Source organism: Anas platyrhynchos, chromosome 3 (genome assembly GCF_047663525.1).
Source record: "Anas platyrhynchos isolate ZD024472 breed Pekin duck chromosome 3, IASCAAS_PekinDuck_T2T, whole genome shotgun sequence".
Taxonomy (NCBI): domain Eukaryota; kingdom Metazoa; phylum Chordata; class Aves; order Anseriformes; family Anatidae; genus Anas; species Anas platyrhynchos.
Window position 1 is genome coordinate 50,000,260 of NC_092589.1, and position 25,538 is coordinate 50,025,797.

A 25,538-nucleotide genomic window follows, 5' to 3' on the forward strand; every position below is an offset into this window, starting at 1 on the left:
AAGCTGTGCTTAGTTAACTTTCCTCACTGCATCATATTGCCTCTCATATATTCAGTCTTATTTCCTATACAGCCTTCTCCAGTGTCCTCTCTTCTCGGTATTTTACTCTTCATACTCCTCACCTTCTTCCATATCATTCTGAAAACTGCAGTCTTCAGTTTCTTTCCTACTCTCTGTTCTAGTTTCATTTTGCCCATAAATTGTGTTGCATTGGTCCAGTCATGTTTTTTTTTTTTTTTTTTTTTTTATCTGAGGTGTTTTCTTCAGACTGCTTTACCCACCTTTCTATGACTGTCCAAAGTCAGGCAAATTCCAGCCCTGTGGAAGATGGTTTACTTTCTGGCCTTCTCTGTGGTGCTCAGTGCTTCTGAGGGAACAAGGAGCTGATGCTCTGAACTTGTTCTTCAAATCTCCTCCCTGGCCAGCAATGGAGCCCAGAAACTCAAGAAAAATAAACTAAGAGTAGTCCAATGAACCATGTAATGGTTGTACAACCACATCAGTCCATCTCTTTTTAACTGTATTTTAAGTCATCAACGTGATGCTTTTTCTTTTTTTTGTACTTTTATAAGTCCAATGTATGCTAAGGGTTTTGTACATTAAGTTGCCTAATTACATTATGTAACTAATTTTATTTTATTTTTGTATATGTATAATACATATAAATAAAGTGCTTAGTCTACGTTATGGACTAATAGCCTCCACAATCTAATTTTGAAACACACAGATGGTTATTTGATTTATATAAGCAGTAAAAACAATTTGACTCCAGAAAGTAGATTTTCTTTCCTCTGAGACCGTTACACACAGTTAAAAGAAACAAGTAATCAAATTACTGTTTAGAGATTAGAGATTAGAAATTTTGGCTTTGTTTAACTTTTGTCCAGAATTCCCTGTGAGGCTACTACTGAGCAGATGCTTTTAGATTTGGAAAAAATAAAATAAAATAAAATAAAATCTGTACCCAAAATATAAATACAAAATTAAAATATCACATCACATTAAAGCATAATTTGCAAATTAAATAATATGGCAAGGAAGCATTGTGTTCACAAAGTGTATTTCACAAGGGTTTTATTCATCCAGGTGCATTTCAGGTTTGTCTTAATATCTGCATCTCAATGAAGCTTAAAATACAGCAATCTATAGTTAAACCTGTCTCATTCCTTTGTCAGCCCAGTGATTTCAATTATATTACACCTGATTTACAACATCAAATGATTGAATTTCCAGTTTGAAAACCTGGTACTATTCTAACACTCAAGGGATCCCATCCCAATCTGGAAAGGGGGGAGCAGGGAATAAATGGTTACAGCTATTCAGCTTCCATGTCTGTGTCATACTATAATTTATAATCATTTATAAAAATCATTTCTAAAGGCTCTGACAACTCTTTATGAGCAAAGCTTGCATGAAAAACTTCATGATGCGGTTGAAATACCAAAAGTGGAGATGGGAATTTTTTCTACTCAACATTTTATTCCATTAAAAGTATAGATTTGGGTTAACTGGGTCAGTCCACAAACTGAGGGGAAAGTTCATGACAGGATGCTGTTAACATAGGGAAAAAAAAAAAAAAAAAAAAAAAAGTTTTAAGACTATCTTGTTTGTATACATCTAGCTGTCTTAGCACTAGCAATTTGGAGTAAATCATATTTTTAAAGATTTTTTTTTTCCAAATAAGTATTGAAATATATGGTTCTATATTGAATCCGGCAACTATTTACCTACCTATATTTCTGAGACCTTTATTACAGTAGCATATAAATGTCTTGCATGCTTTGCTCAAAAGCTGATTTCTAGCAGCAGTAGATGGCTGGTGATTTCTGTGTAATTCTATGCCTCTCATTACCATAGTATTTGATGTCCTCATGACTATTAATGGCTTTTACCTCTCAACACTACAGTGAAATCAGCAAGTATCATTTTCCCTCTTTACAAATGGGGAACTGATGAGAAGCATAGATTAAGTGACTTACGTGAAAACCACAGGAAGGCTGTGTGGCTGCCAGGAATTGAAATTGGGTATCACAAATGCCAGTTCAGTCAAATTTCCCATATATTACATTTTTAAGAGTTTTTTTCCTAAAAGTAATTAGGGATATTTTTCCTACTTGTAATATGTAAAACCCTTTTACACCTGATGAGTGCATCTCTAACTAGGGGGTACATTGTTAACTGAGTAACACATAATGTGAAATATTTGGAATGTACAGAAGAATTAGGTTAATCTTCCAATGACAGTTCTTTAAGTGTAATATATTTAGCGTAAGTTAGCTGTCTCAGCTTCAACTATAGCATTTCCACAGGGTAATTCAGTCCACCTACCTTAGACTTTACATTTAAGTCAGGGTAAATTCTATTCTTGGGATAACTGTCTCTTCACAATCAATGTATTTGGAGCCTATGTGAGTTGTTTAGGTTAGATGTTTAATTTTTGAAAAGAGAAAATTATGTGAAGTGATTCGCAGTCTAACCTACTTATGTACCTAATCTTTGATTTTAAAAATAGTCTGGCCCAGTAGCTTAGGATCAGAATTATTGGTACTGAAGTACCTGTTGTGGCGGTCACCTAACATCAGGCATCAACATCTAGTAAACAGTCTGAGCTCTCTTTAGAGTTAATACAACAATGCACTCTAGGGATCAGTTCTAATACTGTGGCATGCATCCAAAAGAGAAAAGATGAACTGCATCCTATTTTTGTCTCTGTTAAATAAGTCTAAACAACCTGTGCAACCATAGGCATCATTACTGCAGAAACTGAAACTAAATTAAGTGAATCCTACTTTCAATCTCTGGTTAAGAGTAAGATGTAAACCAGTGGTGGTAGATTATCCTTAAGCATCTTACCCAGACATGATTGAGAGTATATTATGGACTCCAAAGACGTTTAAGTGCTTTTGCAGATTGACTTGTTTTAAGTATGTTGATTGCATCAGTACCATGTGATATGTATAGCTGTGTTATATGAAAACGCCTCTAATGGGTATAATCTGACACTATATGAAAGTAGTTAATTAATAATTCATAAGTAAGTGTTTTGGTCATTTACAAACTGTTTATAAATGCACATTAATGTAAAGAGCATTTTGTTTCAGATCGCAGAATACAGTGTATAAATCACCAAGTTATGTATGACAAAATGTGTATACATTCTGCTATTACCTGTTCTAGTTGACTGCTGAATTTTAACTGAGGTATTGTACATGCACAAGGAAAAAGGAAAATGACATCTTATGAACATATTTGAGTTTTGAAGGTTGGAAGTCAGCTGGTAACTAGATATCAGGATGTGCAAATTCACTTAAATTATTTTTCATTTCTTCAAATTGATCCATTTGTTTGACAATTATATTGTAAATATCATTGTTGATAGTGCTGGAATTAGTTGAGATTAGCCCTGAGCTGAACCAGTAAAACATCACAATTTTCAGGCAGAATTCGACTGCTGTGTCCACGTGGCCAGTAAGGGCCATTTCCTTCCTAAAACTTGAGAAAAAAATTGAGATTGATTCTTGCCTATCATCCATTTTTTGTGTATCAAAAGAAAAGGAAAGGTGTCCAAAGGAATCTCTCCATGTCCTCTATTTTAAATTAGAGACTAGAAAGAATATTCTTTTTTTCAGCTGATAATTTGTAATGGGAATGCTGACAGAATCACAGCCAGAGTGTCACTGGCATTTGCCAGTTAGAGAAAGGAGAAAGTGCTTGCAAACACCCAGCACAATGGAAGGCTGCTTCTTAACAGAACGATTGCCATCCTCACATTCAGGTCCTGCCTGTGTCCTGAAGAAGAATTAAGTCAACAAATGCTTTCAGTGGATACTTTCAGTGCCAACCAAATCTTCAGGATGGAGAAGAGGAGAAACCTTATTGTGCCCTTACAATACCTAAAGGGGGCCTACAGGAAAGCTGGAGAGGAACTCTATTAGGGAGTGTAGTGACAAGACAAGAAGTAATGGCTTTAGACTAAAAGAGTATAGATTTAGATTAGATATAAGGATGAAATTCTTTACTCAGGAGATGGTGAGGCACTCAAACAGGCTGCCCAGAGCAGCTGTGGATGCCCCATCCCTGGAAGTGTTCAAGGCCAGGCTGGATGGGGCTTTTAGCAAACTGGTGTAATGGGAGATGTCCCTGCCCATGGCAAGGCGGTTAGAACTGGATGGTGTGTAAGGTCCCTTCCAACCCTAACCATTCTGTGATTCTATATTTCTCTTCAAGGCCAGTGACATGACTTGGAGCACTCAGCATATACTTAGTGCAAGGATCCCAAACATTGCTGAAAATTGATAGACTCCAACAGTAAATATTTATTCCACTACTCCAGGTTTGAACATAGTAATAATATAAAAGACCACCAGCTGACCTGTTGAGCCCTCACGTTCAAGGAGACTTTGCAGAGATGTCTCATACACTTCTCAAAATACTGGTATCTGCATGTTTTGAGATCTTTAATTCACAGTTTCTGACAGCCATTGATATACTGAATGATGTTTTGAAGGCTTTCTCTCCCCTTGGATTTTGCTTTTCTTTTGAGAGGAAGTTTGTTTGGAGTTGTTTTTGTTTTTAATTGACAGACATGAATACTTTCAGTTTGATAAACTTTTTTTTTTTTTTCTTTTTTCTGGGATGCAGCACTTCCACATCTATGTATTGTAGGGTTTTAAGTCATAGACTACTGTTTAAAACGGTGTAACAAGATACATTTTCAACATTTGCAGAAGAATCTTCTTAAATGCACACATAAAATATGCCTTGGAGTCCTTGTCTCATAATTTAAAATCCTTTTTTGTATGTTTTGTGTATGTGGTTTTGCTTCTGTTACTATTGGTTCTATTACTATTTGATTCTATTACTTCAATTTCCTTTGGGGATTTCTTTGGAGAGGGGTGCAGGATGGAGAGGGTTTTTTTAGATGTTATCCTAAAAACAGGTAACAAGTGGATTTTCATGATTTTCATGAGCAACAGCAAGTTAAAAGTATATGAAGTACTGAATGCTGCTGTGTGTGCTGTAACATAGTTTGTTTTCTTCCTTTAGCACCATAAATTCATTCTGCTCTCAGAGAAAATTCATGCTGCTCCCTTCTTCTTTGCCCTTTTTGATTTTCCTGTTTTCTTGGGGCTGTTTGAACCAAATGCTTTTATTTATTTCACCCTACTGTAGGCCAGATTTATGGTAGAATCTGAAGCCTGGTTAGCAGTGGTTATATAGCCACTAGTGTGGAACTGCACCAGTGCAGAGCCCTACAGTGGATGTGATTTACATGTATGCAGCATGATTTGTACCAGTTCAGCTTATTTCAGTTTGAAAGCAGGGTAAGTTAGAACAGGGAAAGTTATTGCAATGCCATCAGTCATTTTAGAGCGGGCGTTTTTGTCACTGAGGATACGCTGGCATGTTATTCAATACTCCTGTATGTCAGTATCTCCATCATTAAAATTGAGACATTTCCATGGCTTTTTAGGCTATCAATATAGGACTAGATGAAAACTTCAAATCTAAGAAAGTTTCCTGGTAGACCCTGGAAAAAAAAAACCACAACTTACATTAAAATAAATGGATGTCAAGATGATCACTTTGCCAATCAGTTTAATCAAATTTATTTTGAAATAGAAGTTTTCTGACCTATTTTTACAACCCTTTATCTCAAAGACATTATATTGTGTGTTTCTGTGGTTTTCTTTTCAATGTGTATACAGCATTTATGCGTATCTGTTGCTGAACTCTATTTATGATTTTTACATTAATTTCTGTATATCAGTATAAGAGCTTTTGACATTATTCACAGGAAAAATCTACTATTTTCTTAATTTTAGTATCACACAATTTTCTGGTGGCTTAAAAGATAACTATGAATTAAAAAATGATGCATATGATGTGAGCTGGAGTGGAATGACACCCTATTTAGCGAATTGCAAAGTTTGAGACATTTGACAAATTGCTGAACTTAGGGTGTGTGACATTATGACAGCTGACTCTATTATATGGGATAGATTCAAGGTCCAAGTTTGTGGGTTTCGTTTTTTTTTTGCGTGCTGTCAGAAGTTTAACACCTGTCTGTTGTGTTGCAGTACAACCGCTACCAGCGCTATGGTGCAGAGGAGTGCGTTCTACAGATGGGCGGTGTGCTGTGTCCAACTCCCGGCTGTGGAGCGGGTTTACTGCCTGAACCAGGAGTGAGGAAAATTGTATGTGAGACAGGAAATGGACTAGGCTGCGGGGTAAGACCATACGTTTTTCTACTAGTTCTGTGGGAAAAAAAAAATATATATATATATATATATTTTAGGATGTTAGAAAAAATGGGAAAAAAATGCTTTTTCCTTTTCCATCAGTGACTCTGAATTGCTCTTCATACTAGAGTGGGATGCTGTAGCTCAATAAACTATTGAAATATAGTACTATGGCTTAGGAAAGACTACTTCATTGTGCAGACTATGTCCATTCCAGAATTATTTGCTTTAATTGGTTTAAGAAGCTGCTGAGTAGTTAGACTAAGAAATTAAATTGTGCAAATGACAATTCCAATGCACTTTGACTTTTTTCTCCTAGCACTCAGCAAAAATGAACAGGATCTTGAGCAAACCATTAGTTATTATATTAACGGCACCTTTCTTCATATATAAGAAGAGAAAAAGGAGATAGAGAAAATGACCAGTCAGTGATACTGCAAGATAATTGCTTATATATTTTGGGATACATGATGAAAAGAAATATAGACTTTTTTTTTCTTATAAAAATTGCTTTTAAACAGGAAGGATATGCAATTAATGGTGGATTTCTGGAAAATAAAAGCTGATGACACTTGAAAATGTTTTTGCTAAGAGGTCAAATCATATGGATCGGTGATTTTTTAGCGGTAGAAATAACAGGTACCTTACAAAAATCACACTGCAGGGAAAATAGAAATATGCAGAGAGAAATCTATATATGAAAAAGTGTACTAAATGTTAGGTCAGAGTGACTAACTGACGTTTGTACTAAGTGACTGTTTCTATGCTTGATATTACCCAATTCTATGTAGGCTATAAGACAAGAGAAAATATCTGTATTTATGAAATATTATCATGCTCTTCCTGTTGTCTTTATTGTGGAAAATGCACTTTTTATTGCAGTTTTGATGTTCCCCAAACTGATATCACGAAAGAATAATTGTTTGCCGAACTAGGAAGTAGCAGTAACTTGTCTTCCATGAGTAGATTAGCATCTGTCGACCTTGGTAAAACTTCCTCTCTGACCATGCAGTGGTAAATGTAGAACAGAGAGTTCCCTGGGCTCACTGAGAAGACATAGAGCAATAAAATAAAGCAGTAGGTGGGAAAAGAATAAGAAACAAGACTCAATAAACAAAAAGAAATGCTTCCAGATTAACCATTATGGATTGTTTAAAAATGATAAAATTACAAATATTTTTTACTGTGCTTTCTGCTTTCAAGTGATGAAAATCAAACTGTATTTTGCAGCTTCATTCATCATCATTTGGAATCTGAAAATGCTCTTTAAATAAATTTCACTTAGCATAAAGGATTGATGTATCGCCTGGCTTAGCAAAATGTTCTGTTTCTGTCTGTGGAAATCTGTGCTGTGCTTGCTGGTGGCCAGATCTACAGCCTGGAGTGTTAACCTCACCCTTTGTCTTGGATTATGTACTGCCTTGAACATTACAGGATAAAACGCTCTGAGGGCAAAATGGGAAGCAAGAGGCTGGTCTGTAAGCCAAATGTTGATAATAACAACGCCATTCCTCAAAATCTGTAAGGGAATGGGGTGAGAAAGGTGTGTCCTTGTATCTTTCCTTGCCCCCTAACAAATGATAACTTTGAGTAAGATTCATGTCAGAAAAATTCCTATGATGAGGGTCCTTGCACTGCATGTCTCATGTCCCTGCCTCATGAAACTAATGTGTGTCTGTTCTCTCCAGTCAGAATTTGGCTACACAGATAAGGTATTTTTTTCAGCTATGGAATAAAAAGGTGAAAAAGAAGTCTAATGTATCTTTATGGTATCTAATAGGACAGAAATTATTCTTAGTATTGCAAGTGACTACTTTTACTTTATGAGAAAGGTGGCGGAGATTGCTCCTTCCCTCAGGGGCTTCTGAGCCTGCTCAGGGTGAGAAAGTCACTGAAACACCAGAAGGTATCAGAGGTGGGGACTGTAGCACATGGACATGAGCAAGGGAGGGAAAGGGACTACCATGGCATCACAGGGCAATAGCCAAGTCAGTTGCTGGTAAGAAAGAAGCTGGCTGAATGTGAAGATAGGCCTGCAAGGACAACAAGACAATTAGGAAGCTGTTTATTTCCACTCCATCTTCCGTAGTCACTTTGAGTGTTTTCTATTCAGAAAGTTATGAGGTTTTGTTTGTTTGTTTGTTTTGTTGTTGTTGTTTGTTTGTTTTGTTTTGCTTTGCTTTTTCTTTCCGGTCTTTACCGAATTGTTGTAGGAAAAATCCAGGGTCAGACACTTCAGAGCTCTGGGTTCCCTCACAAGTCTATGCAATGCTTTACAAGCTCAAAGAAAGGTCCAAGATGAAGAACATCCCTGTTGTCCATCCAAATAAAGGCAGAAAAGATGCCTTCCAATATTTACCTATGTTGCTTAGGTTAGAGACAAGTTCCCGTTGAAGCATCTAAGCAAATAAATAAGGAAGACAATGTGAATTTGGAGAACTTATATGAGTGTCTATGTCATCTTTTAAACTACACTTAGATAAGTAGAGTCTCTTTTTGGGTATTTGAATTTCTATCTTCAGGTAACATTCAAAGAGGTGATGACTCACAGCAGAAGATAAATTAAACATCTATGGACAGTTATTCACCTGAAAGCCCTCATAAAGAAGTATTGGTCTGCTGCACAGAACAAACATCACTCAGGTCTGAATTGCAGCATAAGGGTATCTAACAACTGTCAAATAGATGAGGTTTTTGATTAACTGATGAGATGGATCAAAGGGGGGAGAAAAGATAGCTTTTCAAGAGAAAGTTGAGACAGTAAATGAAAAGGGCTTTCAGAAGCAATTTTAGAGAAGTAGAGGGAGAAGAAACCAGACAGAGAATAAGTTGGTCAACAAGGACTGAGGTAAGACAACTTTTTAATTATTCAGAGAGGAAGCTGCATGAAGCAGTCCCAAACAGGCAAGGACTGTTAACAGCTCTGTAAAAGAACAAAAAAATCAACAAGTGACTGAGCTAGACTAGGCTACAGACCTTCTGCCTTCCTCAGTTTTTCTGTGCTGTGTGAAATGAGGAATCAGAACCCCTTTATTCAAAATCACTGCTACCAATGTCCATGGAAAAAATAAATGTGTCTCCAAGACACATTAAGAGAGTACTCTTAATTTACTAAAAGTGCATTTATGAAAGTTATAGATGGTGAATTTTGCTTTTTCTCAGGAAGTTTGGAAACATCAATATGGGGGGCACAGAAACAGCCTGGAAAATCCCCAGATAGAACTGTACCAAAAAGGTGAAGAAAAAGCTTTAAATTTAAGCATCCCTATATGTACCCTTTACAGTCAAGCACTATTTAGGGTTTCAGGCAAAGAAATAGAACAAGATTTATTTTGACTTGGAAGGTAAAATACAGAAATATTTTTAATGATTGTAAACAGTCTTCAGTCAAATCCATGTTGTGGTACTACTGACTGACCTCACTCTTGCCTTTTCATTTTTTTTCTATGTTTTTATCATTAGTCATAACCATATTAATTGGTTTACCAAGATATTACCTTTGTACACGGTTGTTCTACCCGCATTACTATGCATCAGACCTATGTTACTAACATTTATTGCTCAGATATAAAAGTTTGACATACTTAATACAAGAAAATAGCAACAAAATGTAGAAGACAGTACATATTGTACCAGCTGGCCTGGGTACAGGAAAAGCTGCAATAATCAAGGCATACAAAAGCTCTATGAATAAAACATTTTGACCTTGTTTTATTTTATACTGTGATATTATTTCCTACATATTAAAGAAAAGTTTGGAGTTAAAAATAGGTTAGAGTGGAGCTTCAAGGAGGCTTATAATATTCACTTATTAAAAAGTTTGCTTTGGAGTGTACACATACAGCTCGTCTGTCCTGGGAAACTTTCACTGCTAATATTGTTTAGTGGAATGATAACTGAATAACATGTGATTGTATCTCGCCCTTGCTTTGCATTGGTATAAACATATCACAGCATGCAATATCAGTCAACTGATCCAAGAAGAGATTCCCTTGTAATGAGGGATCTGAGACAGTGAAGATAGAGTCTCTGTCAGTCTTTCCCCTTTGACTTCATTCATTCCTAGCTTAGACTATATAAACAAGAAGACAAATGTAGTTCTAGAGAGCCTCTGTGGTCTATAATCCTTTGGTAGGAGACCTGACTCTTGATATTATGGACAGGTGATATGGTTCATGAGAGTCCTGAGACCACTCTAAACTATGCTAAGGTCTGGGATAGAATTTTGTTTTTAGGAACAAGCTGTCATCATTGATTTTTTGTGGCCCTTCATTTGGCTACCCTGAGCTGAAACTCCAATCCACAAATGAGCACTCAGCCTTAGTGGATTACATGTACAATGGTGAAGTTTTGTAGCCTTGCAAAGACAGCAAAAAAGTAGGGTTATTTCACCTCTTACATCATAATACTATATTACTTACACTAGATGTGTAAGGTTAGTGCCATTGAAGAATATCAAGATTTCACAAACGATGTATTTCGTCAGGTGGAACTTTGAATTTCAACAGGTGGACAAGTGGAATTTTAAAGCTGTAGACTGCAAGAGCTCCCTGAAAAAATCAATAGATATAGATACCACATCTTCCTTATTATACTGAATTCCTAGACCATTGTATTGCATAGGACAAAATCCCTAAGGCAATTTCACTCTTCCCAGCATTTTTTTTCCCATTGATTTCATCTTGTATTCTTCTTTCATAGCTGAGGAAGCATATGTCAAAAGCAATTGCAGCGTATTTGTGGAATTAATGATTGTCTTTTCAGAAAACTTAATAAAATAGAAGACACTCTAAAATAGTTACATTGGAAGTGCAGTACACATTCCTGTTTTTTGCAAAGCTCTTTATTACGGTTCATTTTCTCCTGTTCGCATTTGGTAGCATGCATTCTTCACCTTCAGTGATAACTGTATTAAGCATAATACTAAACATGTAGGCAAACCCTAAGTGGGAGAAAATATTTTGTTTTGAGGAGAGAAATCAGAATTATAAAAATTCTTAGAAAAAAGTTCTCATTCATTTAGTTTTGATAATCCAAATGAGGATTTTGTTAGTTTTGATGTCCTTTTATCTCTCTGAGACAGTGCTTTTTATCTTAGTTGTTTGTTTCTTGATTGTGGAAATACGTGACAGTACTTAAAATTTTTCTGGGATGTGAACTAGTTTGGAAATAGTTTTTCAGATTTATGTCATATATATGAAAGCATAGTTTGTAAAAATTCCTCAATCTATAATTGAAAAGTTGTTTCCCTATCTGCAAGTTGTAAGTCTGTTGTTTAACTCTAATGCAATGTATTGTCATGATCAGGACACACCTTCTTAAAATATTCAAAATGTTTAAAAGTCTCACTAACCTAAAAGACTATCTGTAAACAGGTAGAAGTGTTTGATTCAAGACATGTGCCTTTGCTTCTTCATTAGCAGCACCAGGAAAGTCTTGAATGTATGTAAAGAGAAAATAGACACCTTTTAAGATACCTCAAGATTTAAAGATAGTAAAAATGAGTAGTGGTAATTCAATACAAACTTTGAAGACTTTTGTTTTGTTTTGTTTTGTAATTTTATAATCAGATGAATAAAAGGGCATGGGTGAAGAAGGGCTATGTGCAAAGCAATCAGAATTCTTGTCTGTTTTAAGATGGGAATGGCAGTGAACTCAGGAGCAGGAATAAGAGGCTCTGAGGTTCTGAAAAACAGAGGAATAACTCATAAAAGAAAAGACCACAAGACATTTGTGAAATGCTAAAATGGAAATAGGAGATAGCTGCTATCTAATACCTGCAGTAAAATTGCAGGGTTACTCTTTATTATTACATTTCAGGTATCTGTCCTGTTTCCATATGTCATTAATTTTTTGCTTTTAAGAAAATTCACTAGAAATGTATTACCATGTATAAGGTAATTGCTGAAGATATTGCTGAGATTAACAAAGTAACTCACAGCAGAGTGTTTCGTAAGATCATATAGGGTGCTTTTTCAAGGGGAATGAAAATGAGACAGACATTTTCTATTATTGCTAAATGCTGAGTTGCTAGCATTGCACCATGAGCTCTAACCAGTAATCATGTATTGCTTTCTTCTATTGAGTGGGTGCTCTAGCGTTTAGAAAGTGGAATTCCATCTTGTTGACACATTATGCTTCAGTAGCTAAGCAAGTTGTTTCATTGCAGAAATATGACAGGCTTTTTCAGACCAACCTTTTTTTTTTTCTTTTTTTTCTGGTAATGTTTTATGTGGTTTAAAATGAAGTGTAAAGACATGCAACTTTTTAAGATGTTTTAATAAAACCTTTGCCTTGGAACATTGTACAATTAAAAAAGGAAATGGGTGTATTTCTGGCAGGGTACATTATTTTCTTTGCCTGTATCTTGCAGTGCTGCAATTCATTGATCTCATGAATGATGTGAAGCTCAACTGTCAACATTGAGTGGATAAAACAATCTGGGGAATGCTTTCAATATTAGTAACATAGATCACATTGGTTCATAGGACTAGCAAAAGCAAAACAAATACTTTTTATAAAGAGAACAAATCAATTACTTGTGCTTGATTCAATAGGTAGAAGAATAAGCATTTTTTTCTTTAGCTCCCAAATCATGGAGAACCAGCTGGTGAAACAGTGTTAGGAAACAACACATGACTTTCTTCAGATTTAACTGACTTAGAATTGAAACATCATCAACTTAGTCTGCTAGATGTCTAGAATGTTATAGGATGTGCCATACTAGGGGATCAAATTCTGAATACTTTAATGTATGTAGGGTATTGCTTTTCCCTGATTTCTGCATCATGCAAGCATCTGGAAAATGGCTATTGTACATGGACATTGCATATTTTGTATTGACTGTGTCGTGTCTTCAGTATGCTGGCTTGATTTATTATTCTGTGACTTGCCTAATACTTTACCATTTAAAATCTGTCATGTGGGGTCTGAGGAAGAAGAAGCAAGAAGGTAGACACGAAGTAGTTACCTCATAAGGGGATGGAGACTGCCGGCCTCTGTATTCTAGCATGAGAATGCATACAGCAGAATAGCATGGCATCTGAGTCAGGGAGATTGTATTAGAAAAAAAAAAAGCAGGATAAAATCAAATTATTGCTGGCAATGATAAGTCAAAACTGGACACATGGACCTAGGACTAGAGGGGTAAAAACTGGTCCAAATGGATCTAAACCAGCTCAGACTGGGATTTGCAGACCAATGTTTTGCAAAAGAGGTATGGTTCCTGTTTTACCAATATGCCTGAAATAGGAATTAATTAAAACTCCAAGTATGTGAGCTTCATTTTATATTGAGGGCTGAGATAAAATATGAGTCAGATTTAAATCACATTGGAAGTTGCTTTTATGATTTATCAGCTAAGTTGTAGTCCTCGTAAACTGTTAGATCAAACAGTCACCTGTAAAGATGCTAGGAACTTCAGCTAGGAGCTTAGAGATGCCAAACACTCAACTTAGTCCCTCACTCAATATTAAGATTCCAGAGCTGAAGTGGCCTTCAAATTTCTTCATCCAGGGAAAGAAAAAAAAAATACATCTTAAAATAGATGAAATGTGAAAATGTGTCCAGGTTAAAATATCCACATTTTTTTGTAAATCGATTTCAGCACCTAGACTTGGAAAAACAGCTCCAAAAAAAAGTGCATTGTCTAGTGGACTGTGATTTCAGTCTCTTGAGGACTGAAGTGCTCTTGTTTAATTAAAATAATTGGGCCCCATGTAGCAGTATCTGAGTGATAATTAATGGCTTCTCATGCTCAAGAGATTATATGAGATGAACTCACAGTTCTGTCACGCCTTAAATACAATGGAGGTGTGTGACTGGAGAGGATATAGAACTACTTTTTCTCTCATTATTCCTCCCCTATTCAAAAGAGTGACTAGAAATATTTGTGACAGGCTGGGGACAGTGTTTTGTCATGTTGCCCATCAGGAAATGCACAGAAAAGAGCATTAGGATAGAAGGAGAAATAAACTTTGATTATAGAAATATCCTTTAAATTCTGCCCATGTGGGAAACTGAGCTTTGTCTTCTGACTTCATATTCCACTTACACCCAGACTGAGAATATTCTCCCTTTTATGACAGAGAGAAACACTTTGTACATGACAGAAAAGTATCTGTCAAGTATTTACCATCTTAAAGCAGCCTGTATTTCCTTCCGCTAATGGATAAAAAATCCTAGTTATGACAGGCTAGCCCAAACCACAACAGGCAGCTGAGCTTTCCTGCTTACACAGTTTACATACTGACTACACTTTTGTAATAGATAAGGTGTATATAAATAAATTTGTAAATTAGGAGAACTAGGGATTAATGGAAGATTTGGTATGAAAAAAAAAAAAAATGAAAAAAAAAGTATCACTGAGTCACTGGAGTGGGAACAATGATGCAATCAGCAAAGACTGCTACTAGCAAGTGGCAGCCTCCAAAGGCAGGATCCTCATTGTATGAGAGGCTCATTTAAGCAATCTTCTAAAAACTTTCTGAATTTGAACAGGAAGCAGAAGCACAGACTGAATGCAGAAAATTCCTTATAAATGAAATGGAAAATAAATATGAATCAAAGTAAGCTTATTTATTGCCTTTCATATGAAGGCTTCCTGAGGCATTGTATTACTGCATTATTGTAAAATGCAAGAGCTGCTTAATCAATGAGAAATGATGGAATAAAAAGATAGGAGCCAAACAATAAGATCTTAGATTGGAATGAACCTCTTGACTGACATTTTTAGCTTAGCCACGGGGGAAAAAAAAAAAAATATCAAAATTCTTAATGCTAAAAAGAAAAGTGTCCTCATTATGTGTTTGATGTAATTCTGTCCAATAAGACAACTCAAAGGTAAATCCAAAGGCTGAAGTGAGCAGTTTATTTTCCCCCAAAAAGCATTGCTTTTTACAGCTTTTGTGGAACTTGTCTTCATTTCATTGAATGTCAGAGTGAAAACGCAAAATTGAGATTTGGGATTTAAGTCTGTTATATGTAAGTACAAACACAGAAACACAGGAAAACGTGTCAATTTTGGATTCACAAGTAATTACACTTTTTTTTTAATAAACATTTCATTATTATATTTTTTCTCCATTAGTTGATCAATGAAATGTCCAAGGAATTTCTTTCTCAGCCTTGCCTTTAATTTCTGAAATATGTAAGTTCTCTGTTGGTCAGCCAGGCTCTTGGCTCATTCTTTTAATAGAACAGCATTTTTCAGGTAGAGGGCATAAAATGATTTCTTACTGAGACTGTGAGACCCTTTGTGATGAAAAAAAAAAAAAAAAAAAAAAAAAGTCCACAAAATACATGGTACAAGCATATCATAGAGAGGGGCCATAGAAACTCTAGAGATACTAGGCATTAACACTGTACATCACAAGATCTTCTCTTTGAAGGCAGACAAGAAGTTGTCCACAGATTTGCATTGCTCTTCTTGGGATTACAGCTATGCAGGATTTCATACTGGACCTTTAAGCAAAGGCTCCTTCAGACAACTTTTTGTAATTACAACAGTATCCCTGAGGAATAAAGCAAAGGTAATATTTGTCTTTTCACCACTACAAGGGAAATATTTATTTTCAGTACACCTGTTGCACTATTTCCAGATACTGTATTGAACCCAGGCTGACTGGGCAGTCCGTAACACATACATTCCTTAAAGAGTAAGGGGGAAATAGCATTAAAAAGATTAAAAGATAAATAATTGGATTTATTTATAAAATCTAATTAAATGTAATACAGAAAATAAACATCCTTTACAATTATTAAGTAGAGAGGTTATTCTCTGTTCAACTTCCCTTATCACTACTATTTCAGAGTTATTCAATAATGAAGTCACATGCAAAACTTTATTATTTCCAAACCTTTTCAAAGAGCTAGAAAAGCCACCATTCCACAATCAAAGCTGATTTTGAAGTGCTGAAACAAAGCTGATTTTCAATTATCAGAGTCCAAAAAAATAACATCTGAAAACTGTCTTGATTGCTGCAGAACTGCTGTCTTTTCATGTTGGATAACTCAAAACAAATAGATGATGCTTATGAAGCTTCAAACAAAAATCCACTTCTAACAAAGCATACGCATATAAAAAAAAAAAATCAGCCTGAAAAAGAATATCTAGGGAAAGTTGTAAGCTTGTGAAAGTGAGTTTAGAATAGAAGTGTAATCTCAACCTTAACAATGGTATTAAGGTCACTGAGCTGTAATAGAGGGAGTAAAGAAAATGTTGCAAAGTCAAAGACAAACTAAGAAAATAAAATAAAATGAAAATATAATGACCAAATAAAACAAAAGACATTCTTATATTGTAAAATAATAATATTCTTAATGAAAAGAAAGCACATCGACTTGGAGAACAATGACCAACTGTAATTCAGTGGGAAGTAATAAAAACAGGAATGCAGTATGTGCTTATAAAAGTATCATAAGACAGAAGAAAAGGGAAAATTCTGATAATGATAATATCTGTCAATGGAGGCCTTGATTAAGGACAAAAAATCATGGTTGGATAACGAAGTTTGAGATAACTCTGCTTTGTCCGTACGTTTCTCAAAAATTAAATCATTTTTATCACTCAGTTATTTTTTTCAAAAGCTCTTATGTTAAATTGAGTGACAATCACTAACATGATAGAAAATCTATTCCATTGGCACTTGAAAGACATAAACGAAGAGATGAAGAGTAAGGTTTAAAGGTACTGGTGGCTCACTTCTCCAGACCAAGTCACCAATAAAGTAGGCTAGTTAAGCTTGTGGTTGTTGCAATTCAGAAATATAAAATAGTAGTAGTATGTTTTGTATTTAATCTCTGTTATTTTCTTTTATACCAGTGTACCATGTATATAATATCAAGCAATAACAGTCATTAATTCCCTATGCATGACTAAAATTATTATATTAAGAAATATTGATTTTTAGATCAATAATTTAATAACAATTCTTTACATGTTCTCTGCAAATAAAAACAGTCATGGAGTCTATGATGTTATCATATGTAAAGAAATCCTGACAAGACTTTGTTTTCTTCATACTTTTTCCTTCAAATTGCAATGAATGTAAATTGTATTGCCCTATTTTCTTGGGGGAACTTCTTGTTCTCTTAAATGTGCGTTTTGAAATTTCTTAGTCTTTATGATAAAGATGTTTACGTTAAAAGCTTATTAAGCAGAGTCATTCTTTAAAAAATCACAATTAAATGAATATGCCTGTTGTTGGCATAATCTATCAGTGACATTTGATCTGAACAAGAAAAACAAAACCTTAAATAAGGAAAAAAAAAAAAAAAGAAAAAAAGAAGCAAGTCAAAACAAGATCAAAACTGAAATCCACAAGATCCCCATTGGAGATAGAGAAGGAATAAATAGGAAAATAAGACAGCTAGGAAGCAGCCTTAGGGTTAGGTCTGAGAAGACCTGACAGGATGTTACTGAGCATTGAAAACTCTCAGGGGAGCACCAAGTTCTCCACACTTTCCCTTGATCTGAGAAGTGAGAAATTCTTCCTGCATGTTGTGGGACAGCCCACAGCGAGAGAAAAGGAACTTAACCTTCTTCTGCTGAGACTCATGACTTAGCTTGAGGTAGTACAGCACCTCTGGTTGCTTGCACGGTGCTTTGTGACCAGGCAGAGATGGAAACCGGCAGCCAGTAAAGTGGGGATCCACAGGTCTCTAGCACAGTCTGACATTCCATATTCTATAGAAGAACTTATAACTTAGTCACATTAATTAAATCCTTTGATGGGTGGGCCTGAGATAAAGGAGTAAAAGTGTAGGTAGAATACATGCGCCTTGGCTGAATGTATTCTGCAAAAAGGGGAACTGCCTGCCAAATCTGTTTAGAAATGAAGACAGAAATGGGATGGTTATATCATGAGCTGTAGCTAGGAAGTGTGCCACAGAGATGATGTGAGAGGAGCACTGGGGGGAGTACAAGTGGGTGCAGAGGGAGTGGGTTGTTAAGTGGATGAAGGCTTTAAATATATAAGGGCTGGATGCACAATGAGCAGCCTGGCCATGACCATGCTATTTTGCATGCATTTCTGATCATTGCAGCACTTTTATGCGAATACATATTGATTGCAACCTACAAAGTAGGTAGTCTTGAAAACTTGTGTTTTCAAGTCTCAACAGATATAGTAAAATCCTTATACTGACAAGAGGCTTTTCAAGGCAAGTACTACCATAGTTATTCAGGAAAGTATGCTACATTTACAGATGGAATAAAAATGTGGCTGCCAAAAAGTCTCATTGTTCTGAGCTAGCAACTCAACACATTCTTAAGCTTTAGGAACAATCAGAGAAGTGAAAGCAACTGGTAACTGGTGAGTTAAATAAATCAGAGAGGAAATAAACTTAGCAGTAAATATACAATACAATAATAGCTTTTATATGCTGCTGTGGTTCTCACCAGTGGTGTTTTTGCAATATGCATCACAAGCTTTCACTGTTCAAGGAAGTACATTAGTGGTTTTGAATAGTTTTTATTATAAACCATGCAAATAGTGTTTGTCCCAGTGGGAAATGACATTAATTTTTAGCAAAAGATCTCTTACATTATTTCAGTGAACAGAGAACTAACAGTTTAGTCTTTATTTTCTGAGTGTGACATATAACTATCCAAAACTGCATTAAAAACATTTAACCCATGCAGAGTGTTCCTGCTGAAGAGGTGACACATGGCAGAAATAAATTGCCCTAATAACATTTGCAAATGTTTCATGATCACAAAATGTTATCTGTGTAACACAAGTGTTCCCCTTCATTATATTTCATTAAAAATAGTATTACAGTATTTAAATTATTTCATATTAATAGCTAGTTGCCAATTCCTGAAATAAAGGAATTTTGAATTTTAAAGATGGAGTTTTTTAGAATAAATCCCCTAGAAAAAAAGCAAGCAAGAAAAGAAATTCAATCAAAACATACTTCTGATACTTCTGCAAATGAAGTAGGAAGAAACTGGTGACTTCAAGAGAGTAGCAATATGTAAATCTGGATAACTTATAAGAAAAGGGTGTAACCAGAAGAAGGTGGCTGACAGTTCAGTAAGAATAAATAAATAAATATCTAGGAATAGATAGAACAATAAATAATACATGGGAAAAAAATCAGAATGTGTAAGACATGAAATAGAATACTTCTAATACAGAGTCTACAGAAGAATATTAAGTAAGCTTTCCATAAAGAAATAATATGAACTGTAACATGAAAGATCAAGGAAGCTGTTAGTTGACTCCTTCTGGGGGAGGAAAATGTAACATCAAACAGTTCCAAGAAGGCAAAAGCGTTTACTTGTTTTCTTTCAGTCTTCATTTAAAAGGTCAAACCTACTCAGATGGCTATAGCAGAACTAAAAAGAGTAAAACAGAAGAACAAATACCAGCTATAGTGAGGGAAGGAGACACTGGAGACATGTTTTCAAATTAGTTGGCCCTGATTAAATTTGTCCAGTGGGAATGGCTGAAGAAAACTCAGAACGTGTAGTCATTTTGAACAATATGGATAGGGAGGATTTTGCAAAAGCTAAAAGCATGAAGTTTTAGTTACTGAAACCTTTCCTGATTATCTATTATTAGTTCTAATATTAATGTCAGTATCAAAAAAAAAAAAAATAGGAATAAAAGGAACCTGAGAAGTATAGGCCAGTAGGTTTAACTTGAATTCTGAGAGGAAAGCTGTAGCAAATTATCAAACTACTGGTAAGTACCTAGAGAACAAAAAAAAAGGAGGTTGGGAAGCATGGACTTAACAAGAGTTATCACATAAATCTAACTTTGCTATGTCATGGAGGGAGGAGAGTAGATGACATCATATATATTGATTCCAGTAAAGCTCTGGACATTGTTTCATATTAAATTCTTGTAGGCAAACAAGGAAAATACAAGATTAATTTCATTAGGTGGGTATGTAATGAGTTGGAAAACTGTGCAAAGACTATTTATCAGCATTTCACAATCAAAGCAGAGGGATGTTTCAAATCATGTTCTCCAAGTGTCTGTCCTGAGGTTGACAGGCTTTAATATTTTCTCTGATGCGTTGATGAATGATTATAGTGTAAGGTTATTAAATTTGCATATAATATGTATCTGGAGGCAGCAAACAATTTGGAACTTGATAGCAATTCAGTCAGGATAAATGTAAAGTTTCTATACATAGACAAGTACAAATGACTGTAGAGGGAAGTGAACAAATGTTTAGTGAGAGCAACATTGCAAAAGATGATCTGGGAACCCAGAACTCTAATGGATCACAGTCTGAACTTGAGTCAACAATATAGTAGTGCAAAAAAGGAAAATGCTGAACCAGGTTTTATAAATCACATTTATTATTTTCCCTAATCCAAAAGAGCAGATTAAAACTACAGTGAGGAAACCTGAACCATTGTATTAATAAAACAATGGCCATATTTTCCTTTCTGATGTTATGATTTGGTTAAAGAAGAAAGATGTCCATTTTAATTATGCTTCTTGTCCAAGGAAAGTGTTGTGTTTTTTTGTTTTGTTTTGTGTTTTTTTTTTTTTCTGTTTTGTTTTGTTTTGTTTTAATCTTTTCCCAGTGCTCCTGGTTTTAAAGAAAATAAATTGGTGAGATGTGCCATCAAGAACCTTCTCCACATCTGCTTAACTGCTCATTTCAATCTGTAGCAGACTTTGCTTTAGAAATAGACTTCCAAATAAAAGCCAGCTGAAACAGATAAAATCAAATAAGTGCAATATTGCAGAATGCTTATAAGCTGTCAGCGAATAACATACATAAACCTAAGGTGAGTTTATATCCCTGGTGGCTGTCTAAATACTGCTTTACAGAAAGCCAGTCCTCGTTCAGAATGACTTTAGTTCTTTCTTCTCTCTTGTGAGTTTCAACAGCCAGAACTGGATTAAAATCTTTTTCTTTTTCTTTTTTTTTTTCTATACAATAGCCAGCTGCTTATGAAATGACACTGTTGATTCTTTGTGATATCACAAAGTAAACCATCAGTGTGTCACAAAATAACTGTAGACATTTTATGAGGAAAGAAACATTCTACCTAATCTTAAAAAAAATATCCGTCTAGTTCCCACACCATGATTTCAGAGCTCCCAAACTTCTGAGCCATCTCCCAGCTCTTTGGAGAGTCTAGAGATTATATAGGAAAGCCAACACTGTAATTAGATACATTCTGGAATTGGTTTGGTTCAAAATTTTCATTGAAACTGTGGACATTTACACAATAACATTGTCTAAAATGAAACTGTCCAGCTTCCTGCATATACAGTATTAATATCAGGACAAGTAAAAGAGAATCAGGAAAAGTTTACTTGAGGCAAAGCCTTTGTAGAGCTGTTGAGACAGAGCAAGTGAAGAAGATAGTCTTTTTTGTTGTTGTTGTTTTGTTTGTTTGTTTGTTTTTAGTCATGTATTTTCAACTAACAGCTTTAAAACAGAAAAAGACCCTCATTAATTTATTTTTGGTGAAATTTCATATTGATTGTAAAAGTTCTGAGTAGTTACATCCCTCCTTATTTATTTGTATTACATTGGTTCTGCACTTAGCTATTCATGTACTGCTTGTGTTTCTTGTGTATATGTGTACTTTTACCTTTTTTTGTATATAGTTTATTTTCTCCCCATGTACACTCCTCCCAACTGCAGCACTTACCTGGAGTATTATTATTACTGTTTTGAAATAACACTGTTCCTGCTGCAAGATTTTGTTGAATACATTTTTCACAGCTTCTCCATTTTATTTCTTTATTGAGGCTTTCCTGTGATTTTACACAGAGAATATATGCATTTACACAAAGCAGAAAACGATGGCTTTTAGAACATTTACAGACAACACAGAAGTCATATTCATTTTAAAGGACTTCTTTAGTACAACTGTGCTTTCTATTTCATTTTAATTTATGATATTTTTATCTTGCAAGTAGTATAACATCCTTTTAATGGATCTTCAATTTAGTATTCATTATACAGCTGCAATGAGACTTTGTCATTGTTTTTTTCATGTGTTCCTACTTTTCAGACTTCTGTAGCCAAACCTTTCTATTTGAATAACCTGAGAAGGTGAGTAAGGCAAAGTATTCTGTTTCTAGGAGTAGAAACCACTTCCCTGGGCAGCCTGTTCCAATGTCTAACAACCCTTTCAGTAAAGAAGTTCTTCCTTAGATCCAACCTAAAACTCCCCTGGTGCAACTTAAGCCCATTCCCCCTCATGCTGTCACCAGGCACGTGGGAGAACAGACCAACCCCCACCTCACTACAGCCTCCTTTAAGGTATCTGTAGAGAGCGATAAGGATTTTTAGCTAATCATTTGTTATAAGCTAGAAGTGTACTTAGGAATTGAGTGAAAGATTTTTTAAATGGACTAATGCATTTAACTATGTCTAAAAATGCGTGTTAAATATGAATTTTTCTTAATAATCTGAAAAGATTTAATTTTGGTTCCCAAAGTATAGTTGTGTACCTTTCAAGCAGTATCCCTAGAAATAAAAACCTAACTTCTTAAAAGAAGTATGCTGTTAATATTTAACAAACATTATGCCATATTAAGATTATTTCTGATTGTGATTCTTTTTTCATAGTTTCAACTTGTATTTTAAACCTTGATCATCAGACAGAAGGAAAGAGCTAATGGGAATCTTAATAGGGAGTTTCCTTTTGCTGAATGCCACTTTTGGCATTGGCTACTTTCACTCATCTGATAGTCTGCTTTGATTGTTTGATATTCCACACAATTCACGGTGGCTCCAAAATTGAATAAGCTAAAAATCTTAATAATGACGGGACCTCCTTGCATGCTCTGCTAGTTTTACTCTGGTAGGAAATTGTTTTTCTAGAGAATTATCAGCTACTCATATTTGGCCTTTCTTAGATCTGATCTCTAGTGACTAGTTGTGGAAAGTCTTTTTCCTTTGTACTCTTTTAAACTTGAAAACGTGGTGTAGTGAAGAAAAATTAGAATAGACGGTTTAAAAGCTGGAGATTCATCTTTCTAGCTTTCTTTTTGATTTAAAGCTAATCATTTTTGAAAAGTTACAGAGGCTACTCTTTCTGACCATGATAGGTAAAGTGAGATCAAGCAGGTGTATTATCTAGTTCAGTTGTATCTTCGTGTAACACACTTTAACTGTACCTGCCATGTTATTAGAACTTGTTCTACATTGTTTAGTACTTGATTGTGGATCAAGGAATTGAAAATAATAACCAATGAAGTACGCTGTCAATAAGATTAAAGAAAAAGGATGGAATAACTTCACAGGTTAACAATCTTTTCTTGTGCATACAAGAGAGTTCTGTAAACCTCTACAGAGACAAGAAGTGCACAAGATCATTCCAGTAAAATATTATCACTGAAATTTACTGTTCCCAACTTTCATTATTAGAAATGCTCTGAAAATGTTTCTTCAAACATTGTACCTTTTCAAGCTGGGTTTGTCAGCAAAGGAAATAGCAAGCGTTTTTCTGATGTCTTGACTACTTGCTCCACCACATAGAGTGAGTGAGTGAGTAGTACTTCAGCACTTTGATTTGTTTTCTCAGAGAACTGTTTCATTCTGAGTACTTTGAAGAAATTAGGGGGAAAAAAATCAGCATGGAGATCTGTGTGTTGCTTTCTGTCTTATGTAGTTTCATTTGGAACACGGAGGTTAGTCAAGACTGAAGAAAGTGGTGGTTGCTGTCTAAGATGTTTTAACAAGCGACTGATTAGTTGTCTTACACAGAAAGACAATTTCACAAAGGGCTAAGCAGAGCTCAGAGAATATAAAGCAAACTCTGAATGCCTAGACATTTCCTAAACAAGAAAACTGGTTGTTAAGATTTGCAGCACAATTTCGCAGGTGGTTAGCTGTGTGACTTTTAACATTTGGATGGCTTTTGTTTTATTATACTCATAATCTTAGTAACACTTCTGAGTTTTGGGACAACTTCTGAATAATTTCTACTTCCATGGATGGACCTGTATTCTTCACTTCATCTAAGCTCAATTTAAAGTTATACAGCCCTGAAAAGAGACCATCTGATTTGTTTAGAATTTAAAGACTAACATGTTTGACATACAGGAGACCAGAAACAGCTTCAAGCAACTGAGCTACTAATAAAGTCAGGAAATCTCAATTTGGCATTGCAGTCAAGAATTATCTACATCCTTCATCCTCTTTCTTCTCAAATGATGCCACAGCCCTCTTGGATCTCTAGCTGGCTGTGCAATGGCCTTGCAATGTATGAAACTGCCAGAGCATCCAACCTTCTATTTCCTTGTGATTTTGAATGATAAAATTGCTAGGACAGTAGAGAAAGCCTCACACATCTGCTTACACCCCTGAAAACAGTCTGTCCCTACAGCTACTACCCTACTTTCTCATAATAGTTAACCAGACATCATGTGGTTGCCTCTAGAAGTGGCCAACTGTGAATCAACCAATGCTATTGTTTCTGTTCATATAATCTTTGGATGTGCAGATGAACTAGGCAGAGGAGGAGCCTTTGAGCAGGTCCCCAGAATACAGAGGACACGAGTTACCCTGAGCACTTCTGTGAAACCACATGCTTGCATAGAAAATTTGAAATGGTTTATCTAGTTCTAGGAAGCAAATCTCTACGTAATGTATTGTTGATACTAATTATACATCTGGACAAATGTTGCCACTCTGCACTTGTAGAAATGGATGCAAAGTGTCAAGCACAAGGGAACATCTGCAAGAGCTGCAAGGGAATAGGAAGTGGGTCTGCTCTCCTGATGGAAATGTTTTGAATAACAATGTACCAAGCATGGAAACATGGAAACATGCTTGGAGCTGGATTGACTTAGCTTAAATTTGCCTCCACAAAACTGGGACATAAAGTCAGGAAATACTTTCCCTAAACCATCCTTCCTCAAGATATCCCAATAAGGGGTTGTGGCTTTTAATTATCTACCATGTGGATCTTATCTTTGTGTACACCATAGAGGAAACACCCTTATTTTCCAGTGAAGACATCCATTTGTTACTCCCTTTCTCTTATAGCCATTCCTGAGTGCCCTCTAACAGCCCTAAGTTTTCAACTTCTTTCTGAAACTGCCTTCCAAGACTGTCTACAATGCCACTTAATCCAAAAGCATATTCCTCAGACTAGAGAGGTGGAAGAGATTTCTTCCCAAAGAGACAGTCAAAGATGCAAGAAGTCTTTTAATTCCCTTCATCAGATGATTTCACCATTCATCCATCTCCTCTCTTACCTCACACAAGCAAATACTTACCTCTCCAAACTACTAAAATCTTACAGGAGTATCAGTGCTGATACCTCAGGAAATCCACAATACTTTCTTTCCTTATAGTCTT

The 25,538-nt window shown here is 35.4% G+C and overlaps 1 protein-coding gene across 3 annotated transcripts in view; it reads left to right on the forward strand.

The window, feature by feature from the left end:
• PRKN (parkin RBR E3 ubiquitin protein ligase) overlaps positions 1-25,538 on the forward strand; it is a 765,547-nt gene that overhangs the window by 643,171 nt on the left and 96,838 nt on the right. For 2 of the 3 annotated variants that reach the window (XM_038177503.2, XM_038177504.2), the window contains exon 9: positions 6,081-6,230. In XM_038177503.2, coding sequence (XP_038033431.1) covers positions 6,081-6,230 — 150 coding nt within the window. Of the gene's footprint in view, positions 1-6,080; positions 6,231-6,561; positions 7,537-25,538 lie in introns of those variants that run through there. The other variant, XM_072035883.1, reaches the window with a different exon arrangement.